Source organism: Apodemus sylvaticus, chromosome 18, assembly GCF_947179515.1.
Source record: "Apodemus sylvaticus chromosome 18, mApoSyl1.1, whole genome shotgun sequence".
NCBI lineage: Eukaryota > Metazoa > Chordata > Mammalia > Rodentia > Muridae > Apodemus > Apodemus sylvaticus.
In genome coordinates, this window is record NC_067489.1 from 52,450,046 (window position 1) to 52,475,978 (window position 25,933).

General features: G+C 36.0%; 1 protein-coding gene across 1 annotated transcript in view; it reads left to right on the forward strand.

The window, feature by feature from the left end:
* Positions 1–923: 923 nt before the first annotated feature.
* Positions 924–25,933, forward strand: part of Gpm6a (glycoprotein M6A) — a 285,565-nt gene continuing 260,555 nt past the window's right edge. The window contains exon 1 of the mRNA XM_052162488.1: positions 924–1,069. Within this exon, the coding sequence (XP_052018448.1) occupies positions 1,066–1,069 (4 nt within the window). The 5' untranslated portion in view covers positions 924–1,065. The remainder of the gene's footprint in view (positions 1,070–25,933) is intronic.

Sequence of the window (25,933 nt, forward strand, 5' to 3'; positions counted from 1 at the left end):
GGTGTATGCTACAGGAAACAGTAGCTTAAGCAACTCTTGGGACTTACCAAAATAACCTCTCCAGGATAAATCTTGAAAAAATTAGGCCAAATCTCCATAGAATTATGATCTCTTTTGGCTTGAAGAGACGTCACAGGGAACTTTTTCCTGATCGCTTATTTTACAACTTATGAAACCAAATCCCAGGGTGTCACTGGTGCAGCAGGGTTCCAACTCCAGACTCTCTCTCTCTTCCAGGTACTTGCTTAGCCTTGACTTCCATCTGAGTGTGTGCGCGCGCGTGTGTGTGTGTGTGTGTGTGTGTGTGTGTGTGTGGTATGTGTATGAGTGACTGTGTGTGTGTATATGTGGATGAGTGAATGTGTATGTGTGTGTATGTGTATGAATGAATATTTGTGTGTGAATGTGTATGTTTGTGTGTGTGTGCTTGTTTTGTGCAATATAACATTTTACACATAACATAATCATGTTATATTGTCAAATAAATATTTAATGTAGAAGAGATTGTCCAGTATAAAGGAAAATTTTTCTTTCTCTTGTTTGTAACAGCCTTATTAAGAAAAAAAATATTGTACTAAAACCAGGGAAAAAAGACAGCATTGAATGATCTCATTTTATTTTTCTGGAATAATTTCCCCCCCCCCCCCGAGTATCCTCCCCCTATTACTGTTTGGGTAGGGGTTAATGCTCGGACCCCTGGGGTGCTGGGGGAATATATCGGGCAATGCATTTAGAAGGGAGACATTTGCATGTGGCTCTTCAGAGATTGAAAGGGGTCAGGGTGCAGGCCTCCGGGAGCTAGGCAATTGTGAAGCTGAGGGAACTAGGTTTCAATCAGTAGAAGCAGGTGGAGAGAGGGAGGGGTCTGCGGGCGGCCGGATTTCGCTGGGACCGGCGGGGCAGTCTCCGCTGGGAGGGGCCAGGCTGTCAGTGGCTAGGGCACTGGGGAGCCCGAGTGCAACTTGGACAAGCGGACTGCTCGGACTGCACTCAGCGCCTGGCTGGTCTTTCAAGGTCTTTCACACTTCTCTGGGGACCTCAGGAGGGGAAGGAAGACTTTCGGATATGGGTGAGTGCAGCGGCTCCACACGGATCCGCAGGGGAGGGAAGCAGGTGTTACTGAAAGTGACTGTGATTGCGCGTCCTTCCATCCCCTCCTGCGCTTTGCTCCTGCGGGTGCCTCTGGATTTACTCTGGGAAGGAGGAGGGAGGGGAGAGTTGGCACTTGGGGCAAAATAAAAGGTGCTTAGGGTGCCTGCAATTTTGGTGTTCCTTGCTTTGGACAGTATCTGACAATTTTTTTTTTTAAGAGAAAAATTAGAAATAGCAAGCGGAGTCTAAGGAGAAGCAGCACTATGACATTTCTTTGTGGTGCAAGTTGAAGCGAGTCACGAGTGACAAAAACTTATAAAACTTTCAGCTCTTAACTCATTTGAGTACAGAAAGACATTGCAGAAGGGCGAGATTTGGGGACAGTCCCTGTGTAAACAGAAGGCTCATTTGCGCAGAGGTTTTGAAGTTGAGGCTGAAAACTTCACTTTTCCTTGGGAGAATCTTGGTAAATGAAAGGACGCCCTGAAGTGGCTCAGGTCACCTCGCGGCAGCCCTCGGAGCAGTTCAGCTTCCTTCCAGTTTCTTTGGAGTGCTAAGACGCAGCTTGGCACACTTCCAGCAATGTTGTGGGGTGCCATGGAGGGGTGGAGGACTGGGTGCCCATCCCTGAGATACAAATCCAGCATCAGAAGGAAGTGGTTTAGGGTGAGAAGAAGTTCTTAAAACAGTGGAGAAGTAACCCACTATCTGGGCTCTTGGCTATGTTTGTTCAGCTTATGCATAAAGTGCTCGCACAATGGTACATTTCCACGGTTACTGATTAGCAATCCACCAGCAGCGGGGGATTTACTATGCAAACGCCAGTGGACTCACTGCTTCCGGTCCAAATCCATTAGTCGCCCCTCCCCCGCTGCTCCCTTGTCCTTTGTTGTAAGTGATTTCACCCAGAGCTAAGGAGTCCTTTGGGCTGACATGCCCCTGTAGAAATTCCTAAATTCCCACAGGCTCAGTGTTAGAGGATGCTCCGACTACTAAGCAGTGGGATTTATACACACTGGCCAATTTGGAAGAAAAGAAAACAGAAAAGGCAAAGAACATTTTTGCCTATGAATGTTAACTGTGATCAAGACATTAATAGTCTCTTCTTGCTTGACCCTGCAAGAGTCTTAGGAAGACATTTTTTTTTTTTGAGTCCTTTGAATAAAAGTATTGGAAATGATCTTCAGAATGGAGTCTAAATGGAAGATTTTTTTTTAAAAATGAAAATAATATCTTCAGGTTATAAAAGTAAAACAAACCACTTCTACACTGTTAAAAAAAGTGGGCTTTTAAAAACACATACACTGTACTAGAATATCACCCCAAGAAGGTGATATTAGTTAAAAGGGCCAATGAGAGAAGGGCTCTCTCTTAAATGAAAAGCCAAAATAATTGATTCGATGTAATCATGTAATTGACTCTATTAAAATCATTAAGATGCTAGTATTTAGGAAACATGACATTATGCACCCTGACCAACATAAGCCTGAACTGGCTAGCTATCAAAAGTTAAGTTTTCCCATCTCAGAGTTAATGATTTCTCTAGTTTGTATTTCCAAACCATAAAGAAAATGATTGACTCTGAATTTTACTTTGATTTTCATGGATAGATCTCTCATCCAAAGTATGCAAAGTACTGTGGGGCAAGGTTCAAGTTAGGAGTTAGTACCCGCATTTCTACAGTAATCTGGAGTTTAACCTTAGTTCTTATAACTATGGTTTCATCGGGAGTGGATTACATGTTTCTCCTGTATTTGAAGTCACTTAAAACTCAAGTAGGTGTCAGTTCTCTACTGAGAGACAGGTAGTAGAGGAATGAGGGAGGAAAAACCACAGGTTAGGAAACAACAAAACAAAACAAAATAAAACAAAACCATGAACTCAATCAACCAACGGGTTTACAGCAAGAGAGAGTGAGAATCTACAGCCGAGAGAGTCAGGATGGAAATGAGAAAAGTTAAAAGAGTCAATGAGAGAAGGGAGGAAAAATATGCAGAGAAAGGAGATAGAAAGGAGATAGAGATACTTTATTATTGAAGTTCTATTCCTCCTCTTCCTTTTCACTTACTTGTGAAAAAAAACCCAGAATTTCACTTCTTAATACTTTTTCTTTTATTCACAGGATAATAATTTATTATTATCCTTAATAACAGGATAAGTTATTAATCAGTGACTCAGAAATGGAGTCTAGGTTGCTAACAGAGAAAACAGTACAGGAAAATGTTGCACTGTCCCAGCAGGTTTTGTATCTTTCTTTTTCTGGTGTCATAATTGAAAATTAAGCCAGGAGGTGGTGCCACATACTTTTGTACTTTTATGCATTCAGGAGGCAGAGGCAGGCAGATCTCTGAATTTAAGGCTGGCCTGGTCTACATAGTGAGTTCCGGAATACCAGGGCTACACAGAAAAACCTTGTCTCTCAGAAAACCAAAGGAAACAGGAAAACAAGTAACTGAAGGGAGTGGGGCTGCAAGGATGGGTGAAGTCATCGCTGATTGTAAGAGAACTTCTTATTCTACCTCTGTGGAAGGGTGAGAGTAATGGTCAATCAAATAGTCTGAGTAATTTGCAGTCATGATATCTATAACGCACATTACTAATGCTCAGAAAAACAAAAGTTGCTTGCAAACTAAGGAAATTGAGATAAGGGGTCTCTTGGGTTTTGCTTCTCTGGCAAAGTCCTCAGTTTGGATAGGAACACTTCCTTTTTGCCTCAAACTTCTCTGAAGGACGGTTAGAGAAAATGGGTTATATTAAAAAAATCAGAGGCCAAGTATTTTCTGAGCATATTAATATTTTAGCTTCAAGGTTAACATTAAACACTATTCATGTTTCTCCCAACTGTGGGATTTCAGAATAGAGTAGAAAGGAACGGCAAGAATATTTAAATTATTTTTCCCTAAGTGTATTAGTCACTGCTCTACTTAAATATGTGAAAGTGTATGTGTGTTATGATTTCCCAAACTTCGGTGGAAGATACACCTACATCATAAATTGTTTACTTGGAAGGGACAACACATGCAACGTTGGTTAAGCGGAGGAGAGAAGGGATAAGTGGAATAAAGTAACAAAAGGTATGAGCTACCAATTATGTACGAAATGCCCTAAATTAGAAGCATGGAATGCAATACCATAAAATTCAGCAGTAGATCAAAAGTCCATGCACTTTGACAAGAGAGACAAGACCAGACTATATTTTTCTGCCATTCATTTTCAAATAACAATGGAGTTGGTTAAAGATAATTAAAATTGTTTAAAAATTTGGACTATGGACTTCTGTTTGTATTTCAGGAGACAAGCATTATAATGTAAACAACCATGAACAAGATATAAGTAGACAATGTTTGAAACAGGTCACTCTTGTAAATCATTGAAGATCTTCTATCTCGTGTTTAATGAGGGGGCACTATAGGTTTATTTAGCTCAGACTATTGTTCAGTAATAGCAAGAGGCAAAATATGTGAATCTAATGAGTTCAAGCTACTGTTCTTAAAAAAATCAAGTGTATTATTTGATTCTAGAGTCGAGTCTAGACTAATAGTAACAACGCTTAAGTACCACTTAACTCCATAGTATATTATTTTTTCTAGACAGTTATGATAATTTAGTAACATTGTGAGCCGGATAAAGATAAATTAGTGCCATGTGAGTCTTCTGCTGTAAATAAGCCATTCTCCACAGGACTTTATGTAAATGATTCATTAATAACTCTCCTCTATGTGCTAACTGTTAGCTCCTCACTTCTTATATGCAGCCTTGAATTGTTACTGTGTAATGACAGCTAGATATTCAACTGCTGTAGGCTTTATCGAACTGGTGATCTGAGATAGCTCACAAATAGCTGGCAGCGGATAGTGTCTGTTGATTGTGGGTTCATCTGTGGCCATCTTTTTTTTTTTTTTTCTGAAAATAATGAAGGTTTCCAAGAAATAGTCTTCCAAAATGAGCGTTCTAAGATGACCAGGGGCTGACCTAACATCAAGGAAGTGTTCCAGGATATGAGTTCTACTGTATTTTATTGACCACAAAGGTTAAAAATAGGGTGTTGAATTTAAGGTTGGGAAATCAGGTCTAGCATCTTGTTGTCAAGATGGCTGACATTGGAGAGCTGGAGAAAACTAATCTATGTCATTCTTAAAGTAAATGCCTTATGAATATGTTCATGTTGCATTTACTACTAGATACTAAGTAAAATTCTTTGAAAGACAAATTGCAAGTGACTATCTTTAATTAGAAATGTGAAGCTATTTCATTATAGTAAGCCCCCAAAATTTCACAGCAAAGCACCAAGTGTGGAAATCGGTACTTGGATGGAAATATGGTGGTTGAGATTAAACTCTACTCCAAATTGTGGCAATAAAATCAGGTAGTCTTTCTTATTTTCATGTACATCTGAAAATCTGATGGGATTATAAATTAATGTTTTATTTATAATATATCTAGAACTGAGAATATGTCATAAGTTCAAATGCCAAAGATTTGACCTTTGATAGAAAAGATATTTACTAGTCTCTTGTAAAAATTACATATTCATTGATGATCTGTTTGTGAAATTGAGATTGTTTCATTTTTCTACAGTATATTTATTTTATAGCAATATTATTATAATTGGTATACTAAATTATACTTCTCTTTGAAAAGATACACTTAATTAACTATGCAAAATTCTACTTGATAAAACTTCATGTAAATCTTTGTGTTACTTTTAACTGTCACTATGGTTAAAAATAAAAGGTTCTATCCTAGACCATTGAAAAACAAAGGAAGCCTATTTTAAATGAGATGTTTAAATTCAAAGACAGGATTCATTTCAGCTTAGAAGCTTGGAGATCCTAAATCATTAGATTCTTGCTATATCTGAACTTGTTTTATTTGAGGTCATTCTATTAACAACTGTTAAAAAGAAATAGGAACTAGAAACAGAGCATATGAAGCTGTATATACTTACTACTCAAAGTAAAACGAGCATGCAAACCTCCACCTTGACGAATCAAAACTTTGGTTTTATACACATATGCATGCATACATGCACACAGGTGCAACGAATCTAGTGCTAAGCAATTTAAAAAAATTATTGTTTAGTTTGTTAAGATATTCATTTACTACTTATTCTAGGAGATATACTTAAACACTGTTATAAAGAATTAAGTACCTCTTGCTAGTTCTAGGTGTCTTTTTGTTACAGAATCTCTAATTTTATTAGAATAGCAGAGAGTCTATTAGATACTGACTTCCTGAGAGTCACATTCAGAATGCTTGGTCTTCAGATTTCTTTCTATAGTTTTCCCGCTCAGTTCAACTAATTTGGGGGTCAAGAAGTTGAAAAAAAAAGTCCAGAATGCTTCTCTTCCTCACCAAGCTGGTTGTGCTACTCATTATAATTTTTAATCATTTTCTTGTATCAAATATATCAATTCATAATCATTACCACTGAAGCATTCATGACCAAGACTTAGATTTTGAGATATTCACATTTCCAGTCCATCACACCATAACTGGATAAGTGAAATACAGTTGTAGCTTGTGTCTCTTATTAACTTAGAGGAAAATAAAAAAAAAAAAGAAAACTAAAAAATCAAACAAACAAACAAAAAAACTTAGAGGAAACCTAATTGTGGCATTTTTCTTCTAGAATTTGCTGACTTTTTCTCCCTTAAAATTACTCATAACTTCCAGACTCAAGGCTTCAGATATTGTTTATAAACAAAAACAATGTATCTGTGTGTGCATGTGTGTGTGTGTTATATATATTTATATATACATATATATATATACATATACATACATGTAAATATGCATATGCATATAGCACACACATTTTTATTTATAAACAGCATCTGAAGCCTTGAGTCTGAAAGTTATGTTTTGTCAAGTATATATACATATATATGTGTGTATATGTAAAATATAACATTCCATTCTTTTGTGCTCAACTGTCTATTTTGAGCCCTACTTCAACATCAGTATGTTCAGAACTATACCACCCTCTATGGTTTAACTTTTTATATTCTCTCACCCAACTCCTCTTTGATACCCTCTTATGCATAACATAAAGAGGCTCATAGTTCAAGAAGTGATACAGAAAAGGAGATTTGAATGCAATGTTCACTGAATTATTAAATGAATACATATTGCTAAGAGAATGTGACCAAAGTATGAATGTAATACACAAACACTTGAAATTTAAATCAACATTATATCCAAATTAAATGTATCACCAGGCATGGTGGTTCACAGTTTTTACCCCAGCAGTAAGAAGGTAGAAGTAGGCTGATCTCTGCATTTGAGGCCAATCTGGTCTACCTGAAGTTACATAGTTATAGGGTTACATAATGAAGTCCTTTCACAAAGCAAATCAAACCCATCTCTTTTTCTATAAACCCTCAATGCCTGATCTGTATGTGCCTTTTCACTGTTAACAGTTATTTGTTAATATGTAATTTATCTTCATTATTTGGTGCTTAATCTGGATTCTGGGAGTAGCATTTTCTAGATAGTTGGCAAAGATATCATCAAATTCCTGGATTTTAAGGTATTTATTTTACCTTCTTTATCTCCTTTACCAACATACACAGTAAATGAAGTAGAGAATTGATTGTTTGGAGTGTGAAACATTAAGTCTTCATGGTTCAAAGCGAAGGAAAAGATGGTAAAGTGCTGAGTGTGTCTGTCCAGAACAGGATAAGGATTTGACTAGGTAGAACCAGAAAAACAACAGAGCAAAATTGAAGGACCTACTTATAAAAAAGAATCAGAGTAAAGTAATTTAATTAGTCAAAGAAGAAATGCATTTGGAATGAGTGACCTAAAATGTTCAAGAACCTAGAGAAATCAAACATGGTTCTTTAAGAATTTTTCCAACTTTATTGAAAATAGATTTTTTCATATACTATATTCTAAGTAAGGTTTTCTCTCCTTCCATTTCTTCCAGCTTCTTTCCACCTTCCTTTCTATCTGGATCTACAACTTTTCTGTTTCTTATTAGAAAACAGACAGGCTTCTAAGGGATAATAATAAAATAAAATTAAGATGTAATACACAAACACTTGAAATTTAAGTCAACATTATATCCAAATATAGATTTGGATATAATCTATAATCTAACACCATAAAGCAAAAGCTAACATATTGGAATAGAACAAAATAAACCAACAGAAGGAAAAGAGGACCCCAAAAGTCGCAAGAAACAGATACTAACACAGAGATCCACTCAATTGCGCAGTCGGGAATCCCATATAAACATTAAACCGGAAGCCATAATATATAACTGACTGTATGAGAAAAACAGAAAGAGAAAAAATTAAAAAATATAAATAAAATAAAAATTAAGATGAAAAAAAAAAAAAAAAAAAACAAACCCTCAACAAAACATTGTGAAACAGGGAACCTCTACAGATACCATTGAGTTTATTTTCTGTTGGCCATCCATTCTTTGACTTTCAGTCTGCTCTTAAGAGTAGTTTATTTCCTCAGTGTGGTTTCCATCTTGTGATGTGAGTCTTGAGTCAAATCAGACATGGGTTGGTTGCCCCAAGAAGCTTTGAGCCAGCATTGCACTAACATAGCTTACAGGCAGGACGCTATTGTAGACTGAAGGGTTTGTCACTGGGTTGGTATTTATATTTCTTTTTTTGGTAGCATGCAGAGTTTCTTCCTGTACCAAAGATGTTAGCAAGCATTGGGTAAAGGTGCTATGTAGGTACCAGCTGAACACTTCCATTTTCAATGAGTTCCTTTGGCATTATATTCTAATGCGGTCTTGCCATCAGTTTTTGGAGAGCAATCTAAAACCTTGGCAGCAACCCTTGTTATTTGAAGGGATCCCATGGGATCCCTTTGGCTGATTAGATGTAACACACTCCTGGGACTGGAAACTTTGTTTGGTGACAAATGATAGCCAACATTTTATTTGGCAAATTTTATTCAGATCACCTTCTCATATATATATCTGATGTATATATCTCATATGTACATCTTCATATATATATATATATATATATATATATATATATATGTATATATATATGAAAGTTTCTACTGTATTACATTTTCTCAGTACCCCTCAAATAATCCTTACTTTTTGATGTCTCTCCTCATGTTCCTTCCTTGCCCCCTTCCTTCCTCCTGTCTCCCCACTTGATCCTCCCATTGTTTTTTGTTTGTTTGTTTGTTTGTTTGTTTTTTCTCCAAGATGATGTCTCACTATGTAGTTCTGTGAGTTCTGGAACTGACTTTGTATACTCAGCTGGCCTTAAATCCACAGTAATCCACCTGCTGGTATTAAAGGTGTGCACCATGTCTCAGGCCCTTTAAGTCTAGTCTTGAAAGTAACAATACATTCACTTATAAAAGTGTTTGCTGACATTTGAGGACTTTTTAAATGGACTAATAATACCCGTTCCAGTGACTGTATTACATGTATTATTCTTACATTTTTAGTTAGAGTTAACATGCATTAATAAGCAATAATAAGTAGAAGGATTATATAATGGAAAATCAAGCTAGTAAGTGATTCAAAAGTATTGGAACACATTATAGTTTCATTCATCTCTCAATGAGTTCCTTTGACATTACATTCAAATGCAGTCTTGCCATCAGTTTTTGGAGAGCAATCTAAAACCTTGGCATCCTCATCGAGAGATGTCAAGAGGTAACCATGCATATCTCCTGTCTCTGATAATGCTGATATATGCTACTGTCTCTCAGTAAATTCAGGACTTTGATTCAGAATTCCAGTCAGTTTTGAACCACCACATACTAAAAACTAAGGTAATTAATAAAACAAGATCCACATCAGATAGCGCTTCTTCTATAGAAAAGTGTCTCACCAGAGCACACAGATCTTTTATTGTTAGGAATTTCTTTGTGGTTTCTATCCTGACCTTCTCACAGCTAACAGTCCTAAAGGTTTAGTACTAAATTTGTCATTTTTCTTTATTGCTAACTTAGATTTCTTTTTTTCATATCAAGTGAGGGTGAAATAAAAACAAGACTGAAAATAGCAGAACGTCAAAGACAATATCCTCAGGAGTTAATGGAGGCATCAGTAGTTTTATATAAGCAATGCTAACTTTAGTTCATTATCAATTTTTGTATAGTAACAATACCTTATTATTTCTTATTATGTGATATAGTAAGTTGATACTTTTACTTTTATTTAAAAGACTTTTATTAAGTGTATGATACATGTGTCTACAGGGTACACATACTAAGGTGTGCATGTGGAGGGCAGAATACAACTTTGTGGGGTCAGTTCTCCCATTTTACCTTTGTATATGGATTCCAAATTGAATAATGACATCTTTATGTAGTGAGTCATTTCACTGGCCTGCTTGAAATTTTAATGAGTAAATTTGTATTTATTACATTATATTTTTGATACATGCTGATATTTATATGTGTGGGAATTTGGGGCATTTTATTTTGTTTATTTGGTTTACAATAATATATTTGTGATCACAACATAGTATCTTTGCCCTAAAGTAATTATAATGCTACAGGAATCAATTTGCTATCCTAGATGGTATGGCAACTAAATGGTAATACTCTCTGCTTGGTAAAGTCATAATGTGATCAAATTGTAATGTTTAGGTCGTAAGCAAAAATATCAGTTTGTTATTATTTAAATAATCAAAGTCCAGAGAATGGAATACTATCAGATAAAATAAAAGTCACTGCTGACTTACCCCTTTGGGGCCTAATACTTTGAATTCGTTTTTCTTTTCATAAAGAAAAATCATAAATTTCAAAAATGTTAAAGTGGATTTATTTTCAAAAGAATTTTGAAGGCATATTTTATTTAGCAGATAATAAATAAAATTTAAAAAATAATTGAAGTAAACCTTGTCTACACTCCAGTCTCTTTTTGAAAAGACAACAACAGCATTGGATTCTTGGGCAATTCTTTGCATTCTTTGCATTTTTTTTTTTTTTGGCCTTGTACTAAATGGTAAAGAAAATGAATAATTACATACTGGATATGTCTACAATGAATGACCTGGTTATTCATCACTGCCAACCTTCTAACATTATTCTCTTCTACAGTAAGATCTAAAAATGGAAATTATTTTGTTCATTAATTATATGTCAGAAAGCATCTTTCCTGTAAAATCTCTGGAGAGAAAATAACAGGACATTGTACCAAATAAACATTGTGCCAAATGATGTCTTAAGTTATACCAGTGACACAGCAATCACTGGGGAAAAATAATTTTAATTTCATTCACTCTATGTTTCCTTAATTGATATCTATTTACCCAATATAATAAATAAATCCTGGTTCAAATAAGATGAGACAGAAAGTAACACACACTGTAAAAAATTGAAAAAAAATTGAACAATTAATTTAATTAAAATTTAATCAAATTTAATTAATTAATTAATTTAATTAATTAATAAGATTGATTAAAAATATCAATCTCAATTCGCATGTCTCATTCTGAGAATGATATTGTAAATGAGGCTACCAGCTATCCCACATAGATTATTCCTCCCAACTAAGATGACCTTCTGAATTTTTTTCAGTGTTGATTTGACTGATAAGGGAACAGGTACCTCTAAGGGTGAACCACATGCTCACTTTGATTATGAATACAGTGACATGATGAGAACCATAGAGTAAGGATAATTTCTATCACCAAAGCACATCTGTTCACTGAGATTAAAAAAAATGTACACTCGGGAACCACATGATTATTCTGAAGATTATCTGCAGAGATAGCAATTAGTAGAATAGTTTATTAAAAACACTGGCTAAGAGTGGAAGGGATCTACAGAGGTTATAGTCATAATGAGGTTTATGAAAGAGTGCTTTAAAGAGGAATAGGGTGGCTTGTGACTTTGTCAGGAGATAAGGCCTGTAGAGATGGGGGAAACAGCCTGTTAAGAACAGCAAAACAGCCTTGACTGTGGGGTATGCGGGCGAGGTTCGACTCATCTGAATTTGCTTTCACTCCAGCTTTTACTCAAAAAAGTACTAGATTTCACTACTAAAATACTCGGGAAAGGTATGTGGTGCCACACCCTAGGCAGCATTTTATAAACAAAGTAAAAAGTGTGCGAGCAGTGAACTGAGCAGAGGCTTAGCTAATCAGCCCTCTCTTATCATTCCTGTTCCCCTGCCAAATCTAGACTTTCCGTCATCTTCTCAGCCACCCTGCCAGACCCACTGAAGCCTGTTCAGAGTTTTTGTCCTATACATATTATATGGCCAACCCACAGCCTTTTAAAATAGTATCCTCAATTTGTAAAGTTACTATAGAAGATACTGGGTTTCATTCTAGCGTTCGTTGTAACACATCTGTCGGTTGCATCTTGTTCTTCTTTCTCCCTTCTACGCCAGCCTCCTCTTCCTTCACTTGACCTCCCCTTGCTTCTCCTGTTCAATTACCTCCTGCTTTCCGGATCAGGCAACGTTAGCAATGCTGGGAGAGAGAGTTATCCCGTCAGACTTGATAACAAATGCAATAACAAGACAGATATTAGAAATTATGAGAGCACAAAAATTCTTTTATGGCTGGAGTAAGACAGGAATGAAGTTGGCATTTCAGTGAGAACTTGGAAGAAGACACCAAGTGTAAGCACAAACTGAGAACAGTCACAGTTCTCGTCATTTCCAGTTAATTCGACTCAATGTCATGTCCCCGCAACTAAATAGGAAAGTGATTTGGAATACTTCCTGTTAGCCCAATTGTTCAAAGAAGCTATGTCCATCTGTTTATAAATCTTCTGTGACTTCCTGCCACCTGACATGGCCCTGCAGGGAGGATATATCAGATGATGCTCTTTATAGAAGCTAATTTATGAAGACTGTGCTCCCAGGCTAACTATATGCACATAGAACTTCCAAACAAGTTTTTGAAGTCTGTCTAGATCACTACCATGATCCTATTCAAAATTTAAGACGTCTGATCTAGAGATGTGAACACTCTAATTATAAGTTAAATAATGTATTCTATTTAATTAAGTATAACCCAATAGAATGCTGTAATGATCAAAATAAGTTCAAAGATCTAAAATGTAAATGTTTTGGTTGTACATAAATATAATATAGTCCATAAGGATTGCAAATCAGCAGATTGTTCCTTTTTGACTATCGTGAGAAGTTCATCCTGTTCCATCCTGCTTAATAGTTCAATATGTGTATGATAGAGTTAACATGAAGGGAAAAGATAAAGATTTCTTTTGTTAGTAACTTGGAGTTTACAGTCTTGCCTTTAGTTCTCTAGAATCTGGAACCATCTTCCACTCACTTTTGTTTTTCTATTTTCTCATTCTGTTTGTTTTTTTGTTGTTGTTGTTGTTTTGTTTTGTTCTGTTTGTTTTTTGTTATTTTTGGCTTTTGTAATTCAAATAATGCACACTTGAAGATGGCTATAATCCTTGGTGTTGAAAGATTCATTCATTCCTCTCTTATCTTCCATGTTAGGGACTGATTCAACACCGCATAGTGAAAACAAAGCAGAGCACAACATAATTAAAATCATGTCTTCTGAATAGGTAATTACAAAACTAATTGGACATTGGTAATTATGCTCTTTTTTGCTTGTTCCTGGCTCCTTTCTCAGTTAATATGTGGTGCTACGTACAGATGAAATTCAAATGCAGTTGTGTATAGGGTCTATCTCACAGCCAGGAAGCAGGACTTTACTGTGTAATCTTCCATTTCCTGCAAGGACTACAGAATTGAGGTACAAGTTCCTTTTGTTTCCGTCAAGTTGAGTCCTTCTGTTTTCTTTTTCGTTGGCTTTCATCCTCTGTCCTGCTGGCTGTAGCTCACTGTTTATTTATTGGCTATTTAGTATGGAGAAACATCCAGTCTTTCAACATTGACAACAAATCCCAGTAATGAGGCTGCCCATCACGCTACACTGGATATCATCTTTGCCTGTTAGGCTCTTGGCTGTTTTTTTTTGCTGTATTTGACTATCCTCAAAGTTTGGGAATTCCAACTGCGGGTTGTTATTTTCCAATTCTTATTAACACTTGCCAAATCTTTTGTCATGCATCTTTATACTCATGACAGCTTCTAGGTCAAATTTTAGTTTTGATCACTGAATCTTTAGAGGGAAAGCTAAGGACTTGACATAGCCAGTTCCTTTTTGTGTGCTGGCAATGGATACTGATTAGCTGTGTGCTAGTTGTTGAAGTCATAGCAACAAGTCCTACTTACCATCTTTTAAGCAGCTCAATTAAGTTTCCTTGGTCTTTGGAAATATAACTACAATAAAGTTTCATGTCCTGGAGCAAATGAGTATGTTCAGGAGAACAACTTCATAGAGTTAATTAAGAATTCTTTTCTAGTGTTCATTTTTAAACTGGTAAGCTAGGAATTATTTGTACTCCTTCATTTTCTTTTTATTTCCAGGTTTTATAATAGGCTTTTGATGGACTTAATCTTTTAATTTCAAACTGATTATTTGCCAAGATTCTGGAGGCCTTTGCTGAGGCTACCGAGTTAAGTATATGCATCAACAACCAGAGGAAAAACACTAACTTTGGGCAGAGAGGCAACAAATACCAAACGGCATTTTCACCAAAGATTCAAAACAACTTTTACTCAATAAAATTATTCTGAGATGTTCTCATTTTTTTTTTTTAGTTTGGTTTGGTTATTATACATTCTGATTTGGTAAGATGAAATTTGAGAATAGTTTTCATTTATATTTTCTTTCTTTTTTTTATTATATATTTGTATTTTCTATATTCTTTGTTTACATTCCAAATGATTTCCCCTTTCCCAGTTTCACCTCCCCATACGTCCCATAAACCTTCTTCTCCCCACTCATTCTCCAATCACCTCTCTCCTTTTTCTCTGTCCTGGTACTCCCCTCCAATGCTAGATCAAGCCTTTCCAAGATCAGGACCCTCTCCTTACTTCTTCATGGAAGTCATTTGCTATGCTACTTGTGCCTTGGGTATTCAGAGCTTCTGGGCTAATTAATATCCACTTATCAGAGATTACATTCCATGTGTATTCTTTTATGATTGGGTTACCTCACTTAGGATGATATTTTCCAGATCCAACCATTTGCCTAAAAATTTTGTGAATTCATTGTTTTTACTTGCTGAGTAGTATTTCATTGTGTAAATGTACCACATTTTCTCTATCCATTCCTCCATTGAGGGACATCTGGGTTCTTTCCAGCTTCTGGCTATTGTAAATAAGGCTGCTATGAACATAATGGAGCATGTGTCTTTATTGCATGCCGGAGAATCCTTTGGGTATACGCCCAGGAGAGGAATAGCAAGGTCCACTGGAAGTGTCATGTCCAGTTTTCTGAGGAACCGCCAGACTGATTTCCAAAGTGGTTGTACCACCTTACAGCCCCACCAGCAGTGGAGGAGTGTTCCTTTTTCTCCACAACCTCACCAAAACCTGCTGTCTCTTAAGCTTTTAACCTTAGCTATTCTGACTGGTGTGAGGTGAAATCTCAGGGTTGTTTTGATTTGCATTTCCCTAATGACTAATGATGTTGAGCATTTCTTAAGGTGCTTCTCGGCTAGCCAAGTTTCTTCAGGTGAAAATTCTTTGTTTAGATCTGTACCCCATTTTTTAAAAATGAGAACATGTACTGGAGAAGATATGGGGTAGAGGAAAAGACTACAGATGAGAGTATAAACTGAAGCAGCAACTACCAAAGTCAGGGTTCAGGAATCTCAAAAAGCTAAAACTAGAGCATCACACGATCAGCTATACTATTTTAGGGCACGGACTTAACAAGAGTCATCTGATTGGAGTAGATCTGGTTTGATCTCTGAAATCTGCTTACAAAATATACCAGTATTCTCATTTATAGATCAGTCAGAGATCTAGGTGACATCCTGGGATAGCCTATAGTATCAGGTCACTGAACTTCAGGTATGAATAATATTTATGATTAATTTCTGATATAAAGAATCAGTGAGTTTTCAGTATGTATTTCTTTTAAGAAAATCTGTATGAGAGGGGACAGATGTCTTAAGCATTTACAGAGACATCACTTTAATTGTCAACCACTTGAAGACAAAGTGGAAGGTAGGAGGATTTAGTGTTTGAGAGCTGGAATTATAACTGTGAATCCCACGGTACCTCTGAGATTACTGTGACTAATGACCCAGAAACCAGCATCTTTTTGGACCTCTCTGTATCTATAGGGTCGTTCTCTGTAATTCTTTGCAATATAAATAAAATGCTGCTATTTACATTTACATTTGGAATACAAGATTTCCGGAGATCTATAAAGCTTCTTGCCCTGCTCTATCTTTTTGTCTTGTTAATAAAGTTCTTCCTTTGAAAAAAAATTATTCTGAGAGAATACGGCCAAAGTTAGTTTCTGAAGAAACAGAGATTTTTGAATACCTTTTATTTTTCTTCTAAATTTACAATAAAGCTAGATTAAACTAGACTTTCTATCTTGCGAAAAACGACAAATAATTGTGGTTTCTGACTAGATAAAGACTCTTTTTATGTCATAAAAATCATAAAGTTTAGATATTCTTTTAAAGAGTAGTGGAGAGACAAGACTACATTGTCTTTACATATCAAGGAATTAAACAGTATTTTATGTTGTCTAGTTGATTGTTTTCTTAGTCAACAAACAATTTAACTTTCTTCAGCAAGTGTGTTTCATATTGATTACACATTTTTCTGAATGTTTGTGATATGTATGATACATGCATAACTGTATGAGTGTGTTTGAGTGAAGGCACATTTGTATCAGCATATGTGAATGAGGATTGGAACACTGTCCTAAGTATCAGCCCAAACCTTTCTTTTTTTTGAAACAGGTGTTTTATTTTTGGTGATTGATGAGATGGCTCAGCAGTTAAGAGCACTGACTGCTCTTCCTAAGTTCCTGAGTTCAAATCCCAGCAACAACATGGTAGCTTACAACCATCTGTAAAGAGATCTGATGCTCTCTTCTGGTTTGTCTGAAGACAACTACAGTGTACTTAGAGATAATAATAAATAAATCTTTAAGCTGGGCGTGGTGGCGCACACCTATAATCCCAGAACTTGGGAGGCAGAGGCAGGTGGATTTCTGAGTTCGAGGCTAGCCTGGTCTTCTGAGTGAGTTCCAGGATAGCCAGGGCTATACAGAGAAACCCTGTCTCAAAAAACCAAAAAAAGAAAAGAAATGATGCATACACTAGGTTAGCTGGCCTACAATACTCAGGATTCTCCTGTGTCTAACTCTCATTTGCCTGTCAACATCGTGGAATAAAATATATGTACTACTGTGCCATGACTTCACCAGTCCTGGGTAGCTGGTTGGGTTTCCAGAACCAGATGGCTTCTCTCTTGTTGATCAGTGGATAATAAGTACAGGTGAGGAGCTGTTGGTTACTGCCAAGGTACGCATGCCACTTTTGCAACATTAGAGTTATTGTGCCAGACATTGTTGTGGCTTATAGACATTACAGCTGGACAGGACTGTTGGCTGCTTCACTCCTTTGTAAGCTTACATGGTGCCTTCTGGTACTATAAATGAGGTGTTCTCAAGGAAGAGATACTCAAGTCAGTTCCAGCTCTAGGGCCTGTGTGCATTAAGTGTGAAGTGGATGGTGTCTTCATTCAAAATCTTAGATAAATGTTTACAATAGTTTTATTCATAGAAATTTAGAATGAGAAACAATGCAATGGACACATCTCAGACATATGTTTAATTAAAATAGTCAGATAGTCACTGATATCACCCCACATATCTGACATTCTAGAAAAGGCAACTTTGTAACAACAAAAGACTTATAATAAAGACTGCCTCTCTTAATTTTTAATAGCTTGAAATTTATTTTTAGAAAAATTTTCTATGTATACTTCTGTCTTTAATCTTTTCTCATTCTATTTTATTTCAGTTTCACTCAATGTATAAAATCTGTTAACTTTTAGTTAAAATAGAAGAGAGAATTTCTATGAACTACCTTCAATTAGAATCATTCAGGAAATAAGAAATAAATAATATTTTGGAATTCATTTTGTTCTAAGAATGGATTACATTTATAATGATAATAAACTGATTATCTTTTAAACGGCAAATGCTAACAGGTGAAAAAAAATCCTTTGGCTGGTGTACTGGCGTTCTGGCACTATGAATAAGTTTTTCTCAAGGAAACCATCGAGAGGGAGCCAATGAACCCTAACTCTTGGGACCTGATATGCATGGCATTTTTTTCCAGTGGTTAATTTCATTATAGTTTTTGCTGGCTCAAATATTTTATTGAAATTTGAGAATGCTATCATATTTCTACATTCTACCTTTTGGTGCAATTATTATTATATCCTAACAAATTTAATGATCATTTTAGTAACTTCAATTTAATTTGGGAGAACATTTGTATGTCTACAATGATACTCCAGTTAGGGGAAATTAATCTTACATATAAGAAAGATGATAATAAAATCTGTTTCAAACAGCAAAAGTGATGGTTGTGTTTCTGGAGTTCAAGTACTATTAGCATTATGTTTACAGCCACCTAAACCACCTAAATCATCTCACCCAAGCCTTGATAGATATTCAAAACTGAATGGAGTTATTTTATTATTTGTTGAAACAATACAACTAATCATAGCTAAAGCAATAAACCACATAGCCACAATATATACCTACCAAAGGAGCTCTGTAATTCTGAAGGCAATAAACAGATGGCTTTTTATAATACTTCCACCAGTGCAACTAATATTGTTCTTGATGTCATCAATACTACCAAGATTCCAAGTTTTTCTTATCTGTGCTTGATTTTGAATTAACACTGAAGATAAAGCTATTTGTAATATGTTAGTGACTGGACAATTAATTACTTCTATCTTGAGCAGAGTATAAGAGGTAAAGTTCATTTTTCCTCTCTGTTTATCTCCCTCTGAGCTTCTTTTGTAGTTCCAATTTTATCAAAGTGACATTAATAACTCAGTGCCTGCAGAAGTAAGGGTTTAATAGGATTGGTATTTGCTTTTGATCACGGTTGTGAATTACACCGCTAAACTTCAAAAGAGAATAATTGACTCTGGTGACATGTGCATTCTGCTTATCCCACAGTATATAGAAAAGGAGTTTAAATAACCTCATATGAAATGTTTTGGTTAAATATTCAGAATTATAATTTAATGCCTACCTGAAAACAAATCCTTGCTTTCCTCATAGAGACCTAGCTCCAGTTGCTTCAAATAAATACCCCTACATTAATATTTTTTATCAATTCAGTACTAGAATCCAATATTCAAGAAAGATTGAGAATGTATGAATAAGGCACTAGGGTTGGTATGTTTGAGGTTGTTGTTGGTGCATGTATGTGTTAGCCCATCTGGGAGGGATAAGCACACATATGCTCATAAAGGACTGAGGTCAACATCCAGTGTCTTGATTACCTGTATTATTTGTTTGGAAATAGCTTGTCTCAGTGACTTTGGGGCTCAGCTGTACAAGGCAGACCAGCAAACCATGGAAATCTTCCTGTTGCTATCTTCCCAGCACTGTAATTATATGCCACTGAGCCAGGCATTTTCTGTGGGGTCAGACTCAGAGCCTCATGTTTGCATGACAAGTCCTGTATCAACTGATATATCTCTGAAATCTCTAGACTTTGGGTATTTTTTTTTAAGAGGTCAGTATTTAAATCCAATGTGGAATCATGGTTGGGGACATCTGAGTTAGACTCTTGGGTCTTCTGTTGCTATCCTAGTCAATGATTCAAGATCAACCCACTGCTTGTATTTTCATGGTTTATGCATTGCAGTTTTCTTTCTTTCTCTCTCTCTCTCTTTTTTAAAGAAAAGTTATTCATTACTTTAAATTCTCATCACAGTTTCTCCTCCCTCCTCCTTTCCTGGTCCCTCCTTCTCACTATCCTGCTCACCTCTAACATTCCTCCTTCCCTTCTCCTCAGAAAAGTGGAGGCCTCCCATAGATATCAGCCAGCCTTGTCTTATCAAATTCCATTTTAAGTCATAGCCCTGGGTGGTTGCAAAGGAAGGTTTATGGGGACAAAATTGTGGAGAACAACACTTTTGGTTAATAGCATCAACAGATTTCAGAATATTTTTAAACCATATACGAGAAAAGGAGAGCAAGAGTGAATTCAGGGGGGGGGGGGTCTTTTCATTCAGCTCTGAAGTGACATGTCTACTGAGCACCACAAGCTGTGAGCCAAAATTAATCACAGTACAGCCTCCTGTAAGGTCAAGAAAATTTGGGTATGTTGTGTCTTCATTTTCATTGTGTTCTAAAAAATCTTTAATTTCTTTCTTTATTTCTTCCTTGACCAAGGCATCATTGAGTAGAGTATTGTTCAGTTTCCACGTGTATGTGGGTTTTCTGTTGTTTTTGTTGCTATTGAAGACCACTTTTACTCCATAGTGATCTGATAAGAGGCATGGGATTAGTTCGATCTAATTATATTTGTTGAGGTCTGTCTTGTGACCAATTATATGGTCGATTTTGGAGAAGCTACCATGAGGTGCTGAGAAAAAGGTATATTCTTTTGCTTTAGGATAGAATGTTCTATATATATCTGTTAAATCTAATTGGTCCAAAGCTTCAATTAATTTCATTGTGTCCCTGTTTAGTTTCTGTTTTCCTGATCGGTCCATTGAGGAAAGTGCAGTGTTGAAGTCACCCACAATTACTGTGTTAGGTGCAATGTGTGCTTTGAGCTTTAATAAAGTTTCTTTTATGAATGAGGGTGCCCTTGCATTTGGAGCATAGATGTTCAAGATTGAGAGTTCTTCTTGTTGTATTTTTCCTTTGACCAGCAAGAAGTGTCCCTCAGAGTCTCTTTTGATGACTTTGGGTTGAAAATCAATTTTATCTGATATTAAAATGGCTACTCCAGCTTGTTTCCTGAGACCATTTGCTTGTAAAATTGTCTTCCAGCCTTTGACTCTAAGGTAGTGTTTGTCTTTGACCCTGAGGTGTGTTTCCTGTGTGCAGCAAAATGTAGGGTCCTGTTTACTTATCCAGTCGGTTAGTCTATGTCTTTTTATTGGGGCATTAAGTCCATTGATGTTAAGAGATATTAAGTGATTGTTACTTCCTGTCATTTTTGACGTTATTTTTTAAATTTGAAAGTAATCTTTATAACCATTTTGGCTAAATAACCAAGCATATTTTATCTTCCAAACTGTGAATCTATGTGTTAAATACTTGATTAATAATAGTCCTGCTCAAAAGAGTATTTTCCTTCCATTTTAAGTATGCCCTTTTTTTCTTATATATTATATATTGATCATGGTTTCCCCTCCCTCTAGTACTTATACTTCCTCTCCCATCCAGATCCACACCCATTCTGTCTATCATTAGAAATCAGGCAGGCTTCTAAGGGATAATAACATGATATAATACAATATAATTGATAGGATATTATATGATATGACTGAGGCATTGGTATATGACAAACCAAATAGAAGAAAAAGAGCCCAAGAGAACCACTTGTTTACATGTAGAGGAATCCCAGAGAAACACTGAACTAGAAGCCTTAATATAGACCCAAAGGACTTGTACGATAAAAATAGAGAAGAAAAAACAATAAATGAAACAAAGTATATAAAAATAAAGCCTCACACTACATTAAAAAACAAGGAACCTCCAAAGATGCCACTGAATTTCTTTTCTGTGGGTCATCTACTACTGGGCACGTGGCCTATCATAAAGGGTAGTTTGTTTTCCAAATAAAACTTGCTTGGATAAAACTAAATTTTTATTTGCAGATAATTATTAATTGGAGATTGCTTCTATCTTGGATGTGAAAGGCATGTGTACACTTTTACTCTTCGCTCTAGGATTTTATATGGTGCAGATCTATGCAGAACATGGACATGTTGCCTCAGTCTCTCAGAGTTCATACATGTATAGATTTCTGTTGATTAAGTGGGTTTTGTTTCCTTGGATTTTCCCCATTCCCTCTATTTTTTTTAATACTCTATATGCCTCCTCTTCCAGTGGGTCTCCTGAATCTTGATGAGAGAGATTTGTTGAAGACCTTCCATTTAGAGCTGATTTTTTTTCAAGATCTCTTACTTTCTATATATTATCTGGATATGGGTCTCTGTATTTATTTGTTCCTACCTTCAGCAGGAGGAAACATCGTTGATGATGTCTTAGCAAAGCACTGACTTATTATAGCAGAATGTCTTTTATTGTTACATTCTTTTAGCAGACGTGCAATGTTTGGTTTTGCCCTAGGTCCATGGGCTACCTCGTCTCATTTTCTTGATCACCCAAGCAACGTTGGTTACAGTTTCTATATTGTGGACTGGGCCTTAAGTCAAATCAGATTTTGGTTGGTTACTCCCACAAGCTTTGTGCTACTAACATATCTTACAGAGAAGACACCACTGTAGGTCAGAGGGTTTGTGGCTGGTTTGGTGTTTATTTTTCTTCTTAGGTAGCATTCACAGTACCTCATGGACCGCAGAAATAGCATACAGGGCTGAAGGCTCTATGTAAGCACCAGCTCCATTTCCCCACAGTAAGTGAGTCTTGTAGGTATTGTCTTTAGTAGTAGGGCCTTGTCATAAGTTTGTGGAGCACAATCTCTATAGTCTTGGTAATAGTCTGGCTTATTTGAGGGTTCCCATAAGATCCCTTTGACTAACAACTCAAATAGATATAACCCATCTCTAGGACCAGAAGGGTCCTAGAGACTCTTCTGTCACCTTGTTTCACTTGGTGACAAGTAGTGTCCAGTGGGGGTTCTGTCTCCCCATTATTTGACAATTTCATTTAGGTTCTCTTCATATATGTGTATATTTCAGGAAGATTCTACTATAGGTTTTCATACTACCCCTCAAATGGCTCTTGATTTTACATGTCTGTTTATATATTCCCTGTCTTACAACCCCTTCCTTTTCCTCCTCATGTGATCCTTCCATTCTAGCCTCTCTCTCTATCCATACATATTCTATTTACCTCTACTAGGGAGATCTATCTGCATCTGTCCCTGGTCCAGTTCCTTAATTGATACCTAACCTGTGTTTATGTTTTTATAAATTGTAGCTGAGTTATCATTGACTTAACAGCAAATATCCACATATAAGCTAATGTATATCATCATTGTCTTTTTGATCCTGGATTATCTCACTGAGGATGAGTTTTTCCAGTTAACCATTTACCTGTGATTTTCATGATTCCATTTTTTAAATCATAGTGTTAATAAACCACATATTGTTTAACCATTCATCTGTTGAGGAGTATCTAACTCCAAATATCTGTGGTTTCTAATTTCTGGCTATTGTAAATAGAGCAATAATGAAAAGGGTTGGACAAATGTCTCTGTAGTTGTATGAAGCATCATCTGGGTATATGCCAAGAGTCATATAGCTGTATCTTGAACAGATCAATTCCCAACTTTCCAAAGACCAATCACACAGATTTCCATAGTGGTTGTACAAGTTTGCATCCACTTTAACATAAGCATGAGCTGTCTCTTGTTTTATCAGTTCTGATGGGTATAACATGAAATATCAAAGTAGTTTTGTTTTGCATTTTCCTCATAACTAGTATGATAGACATTTCTGTGTTACTTAGTCATTTGACTTTCCTCTATTATGAATTCTGTTTCGATCTGTAACCTGTTTTAAAAAATATTTTTATTTTATATGCATTGGTTTTCTTGTTTACATGTGTCATATAAATGGGTCAGATCCTTGGAACTGGAGTTATAGTTACCTGTGAACTGCTATGAGGGTACTGGGAATTGAACCCAGGAAGAGCAGCTAGTGTTATAAACTACTGATCCATCTCTCAAATCTCCTGTACCCAACTCTTAGTTGAATTACTTGGGGTTTTCTGCAATCTACTTAAATAATTTTTTTATATATTTTGGATATTATCACTCTATTAGATATGCAGTTGGTAAAATCTTTCCCCATTCTGTGGAATGCTTCTTTGTCTGAATGACATTGTCCTTTGCCTTAATTTTTTTTACAGAAGCTTCTCAGTTTTATAAGATTCTTTTTAATTAATTGTTGATTTAGTACCCATAATAACAGTGTTCTATTTATTCAGTCTTTTCCTGTGCCAAATAGTTCAAGGCTACTTCCTACTTTTTCTTCTATCTAGTTCAGTGTTATCTGGTTTTATTTTGAGCTATTCAATCTATACAGAATTGAGGTCTTACAGGGTGATAAATATGAATCCATTTGTAGTCTTCTACATGTAACTGTGGTTAATGGTTTAAGCAGAACCATTTATTGATGATACGTTTTTTTTTTTAAAAAATTACAAATCACAATGGAGTACTATTCAGCCATTAGAAACAATGAATTCATGAAATTCTTAGGCAAATGGATGGAGCTAGAGAACATCATACTAAGTGAGGTAACCCAGAATCAAAAGGTGAATCATGGTATGCACTCACTAATAAGTGGTTATTAACCTAGAAAACTGGAATACCCAAAACATAATCCACACATCAAATGAGGTACAAGAAGAAAGGAGGAGTGGCCCCTGGTTCTGGAAAGACTCAGTGAAACAGTATTCGGCAAAACCAGAACGGGGAAGTGGGAAGGGGTGGGTGGGAGGACAGGGGAAGAGAAGGGGACTTACGGGACTTTCGGGGAGTCGGGGGCTAGAAAAGGGGAAATCATTTGAAATGTAAATAAATTATATTGAATAAAAAAATTACAAATCAATGTCCATATGTGTGGGGATTTATATATGGGTCTTTGATTTGATTCCTTCAATCAACATTTCTCTCTGTCTCTCTGTCTCTCTCTCTGTGTATGTGTGTGAGTGTGTGTGTATGTGCACACACACACACACACACACACACACACACGCGCGCATGCACCAATACCATGCTGTTTGTATTACTAAAGTTCTGTAATACAAGTTGAAACCAGGGATAGTGACACCCCTGGCAACAGCGAATTTTGTAAAAAAGTTTCCATAAGGTGCTGAGAAGAAGGTATATTCTTTTGTCTTTGGATGAAACGTTCTACAAATATTTGTTAGGCCCATTTGGTTTATGGCTTCAGCTTGAAAGTTTACAGTTTTCAGCATTTCTCTGTTAAGTTTTTATATGAAAAATGTATTGATTATTGAAAAGGGGGTCTAGACATTTCCCATTATCAGTATGCATGGGTTAATATGTGATTTAAACTGCAGCAGTGTTTCTTTTATGAACTTGGGTGCCTTTGTGCTTGTTGCATAGATGTTAAGATTTGCAATGTCCCTTTAATAGATTTTTCTTTGGCAAGTATCCTTCCAATTCTGTTTTGGTCAGTTTTGGCTTGAAGTTTAATATTTTGTCTGATAGTAAATGGCTAAACCACCATGCTCCTTAGCTTCATTTACATAGAAAACCTTTTTCCATCCTCTTACCCTGGGGGCTATCTCTATCCTTGATAATAAAATATTTCTATAGGATGAAGAAAAAAATGGTTAATATTTTCACAACCGTTATATTAGTTATGTCTTTTCATTGGGGGAATTGATTTTGAAGGTAACAATAAATGACAATTATTGATTTCTCTTATTTTGTTGTTGTTGTGGTAGTGGTGTTGTTGTTGTTGGTGGTGGTATGTGTGTGTGTGTGTGTGTTTGTATGTGTCCTCTCTTTTTATTTGATTGTCTATAATTGTTTATTTCTTATGTTTTCTTGGTTAACTTCTTTTAGTCAGAGTTTTCCTCCTAGGGCCTTCTGTGGGGCTGGATAGATATGGTTTAATTTTGGTTTTTATCATGAAATGTCTTATTTTCTCCATTTGATCTGATTGAGAATCTTGATGGGTGTAGAAGTCTGGGCTGGCATTAGTGATCTCATAGAGTCTTTAGAACATCTTTGTGTTTTAGACTCTTCTGGCTTTTAGTGCCTGTATTGAGAAGTCAGTTGGTATTTGAATAGGTCTACCTTGATATGTTATTTA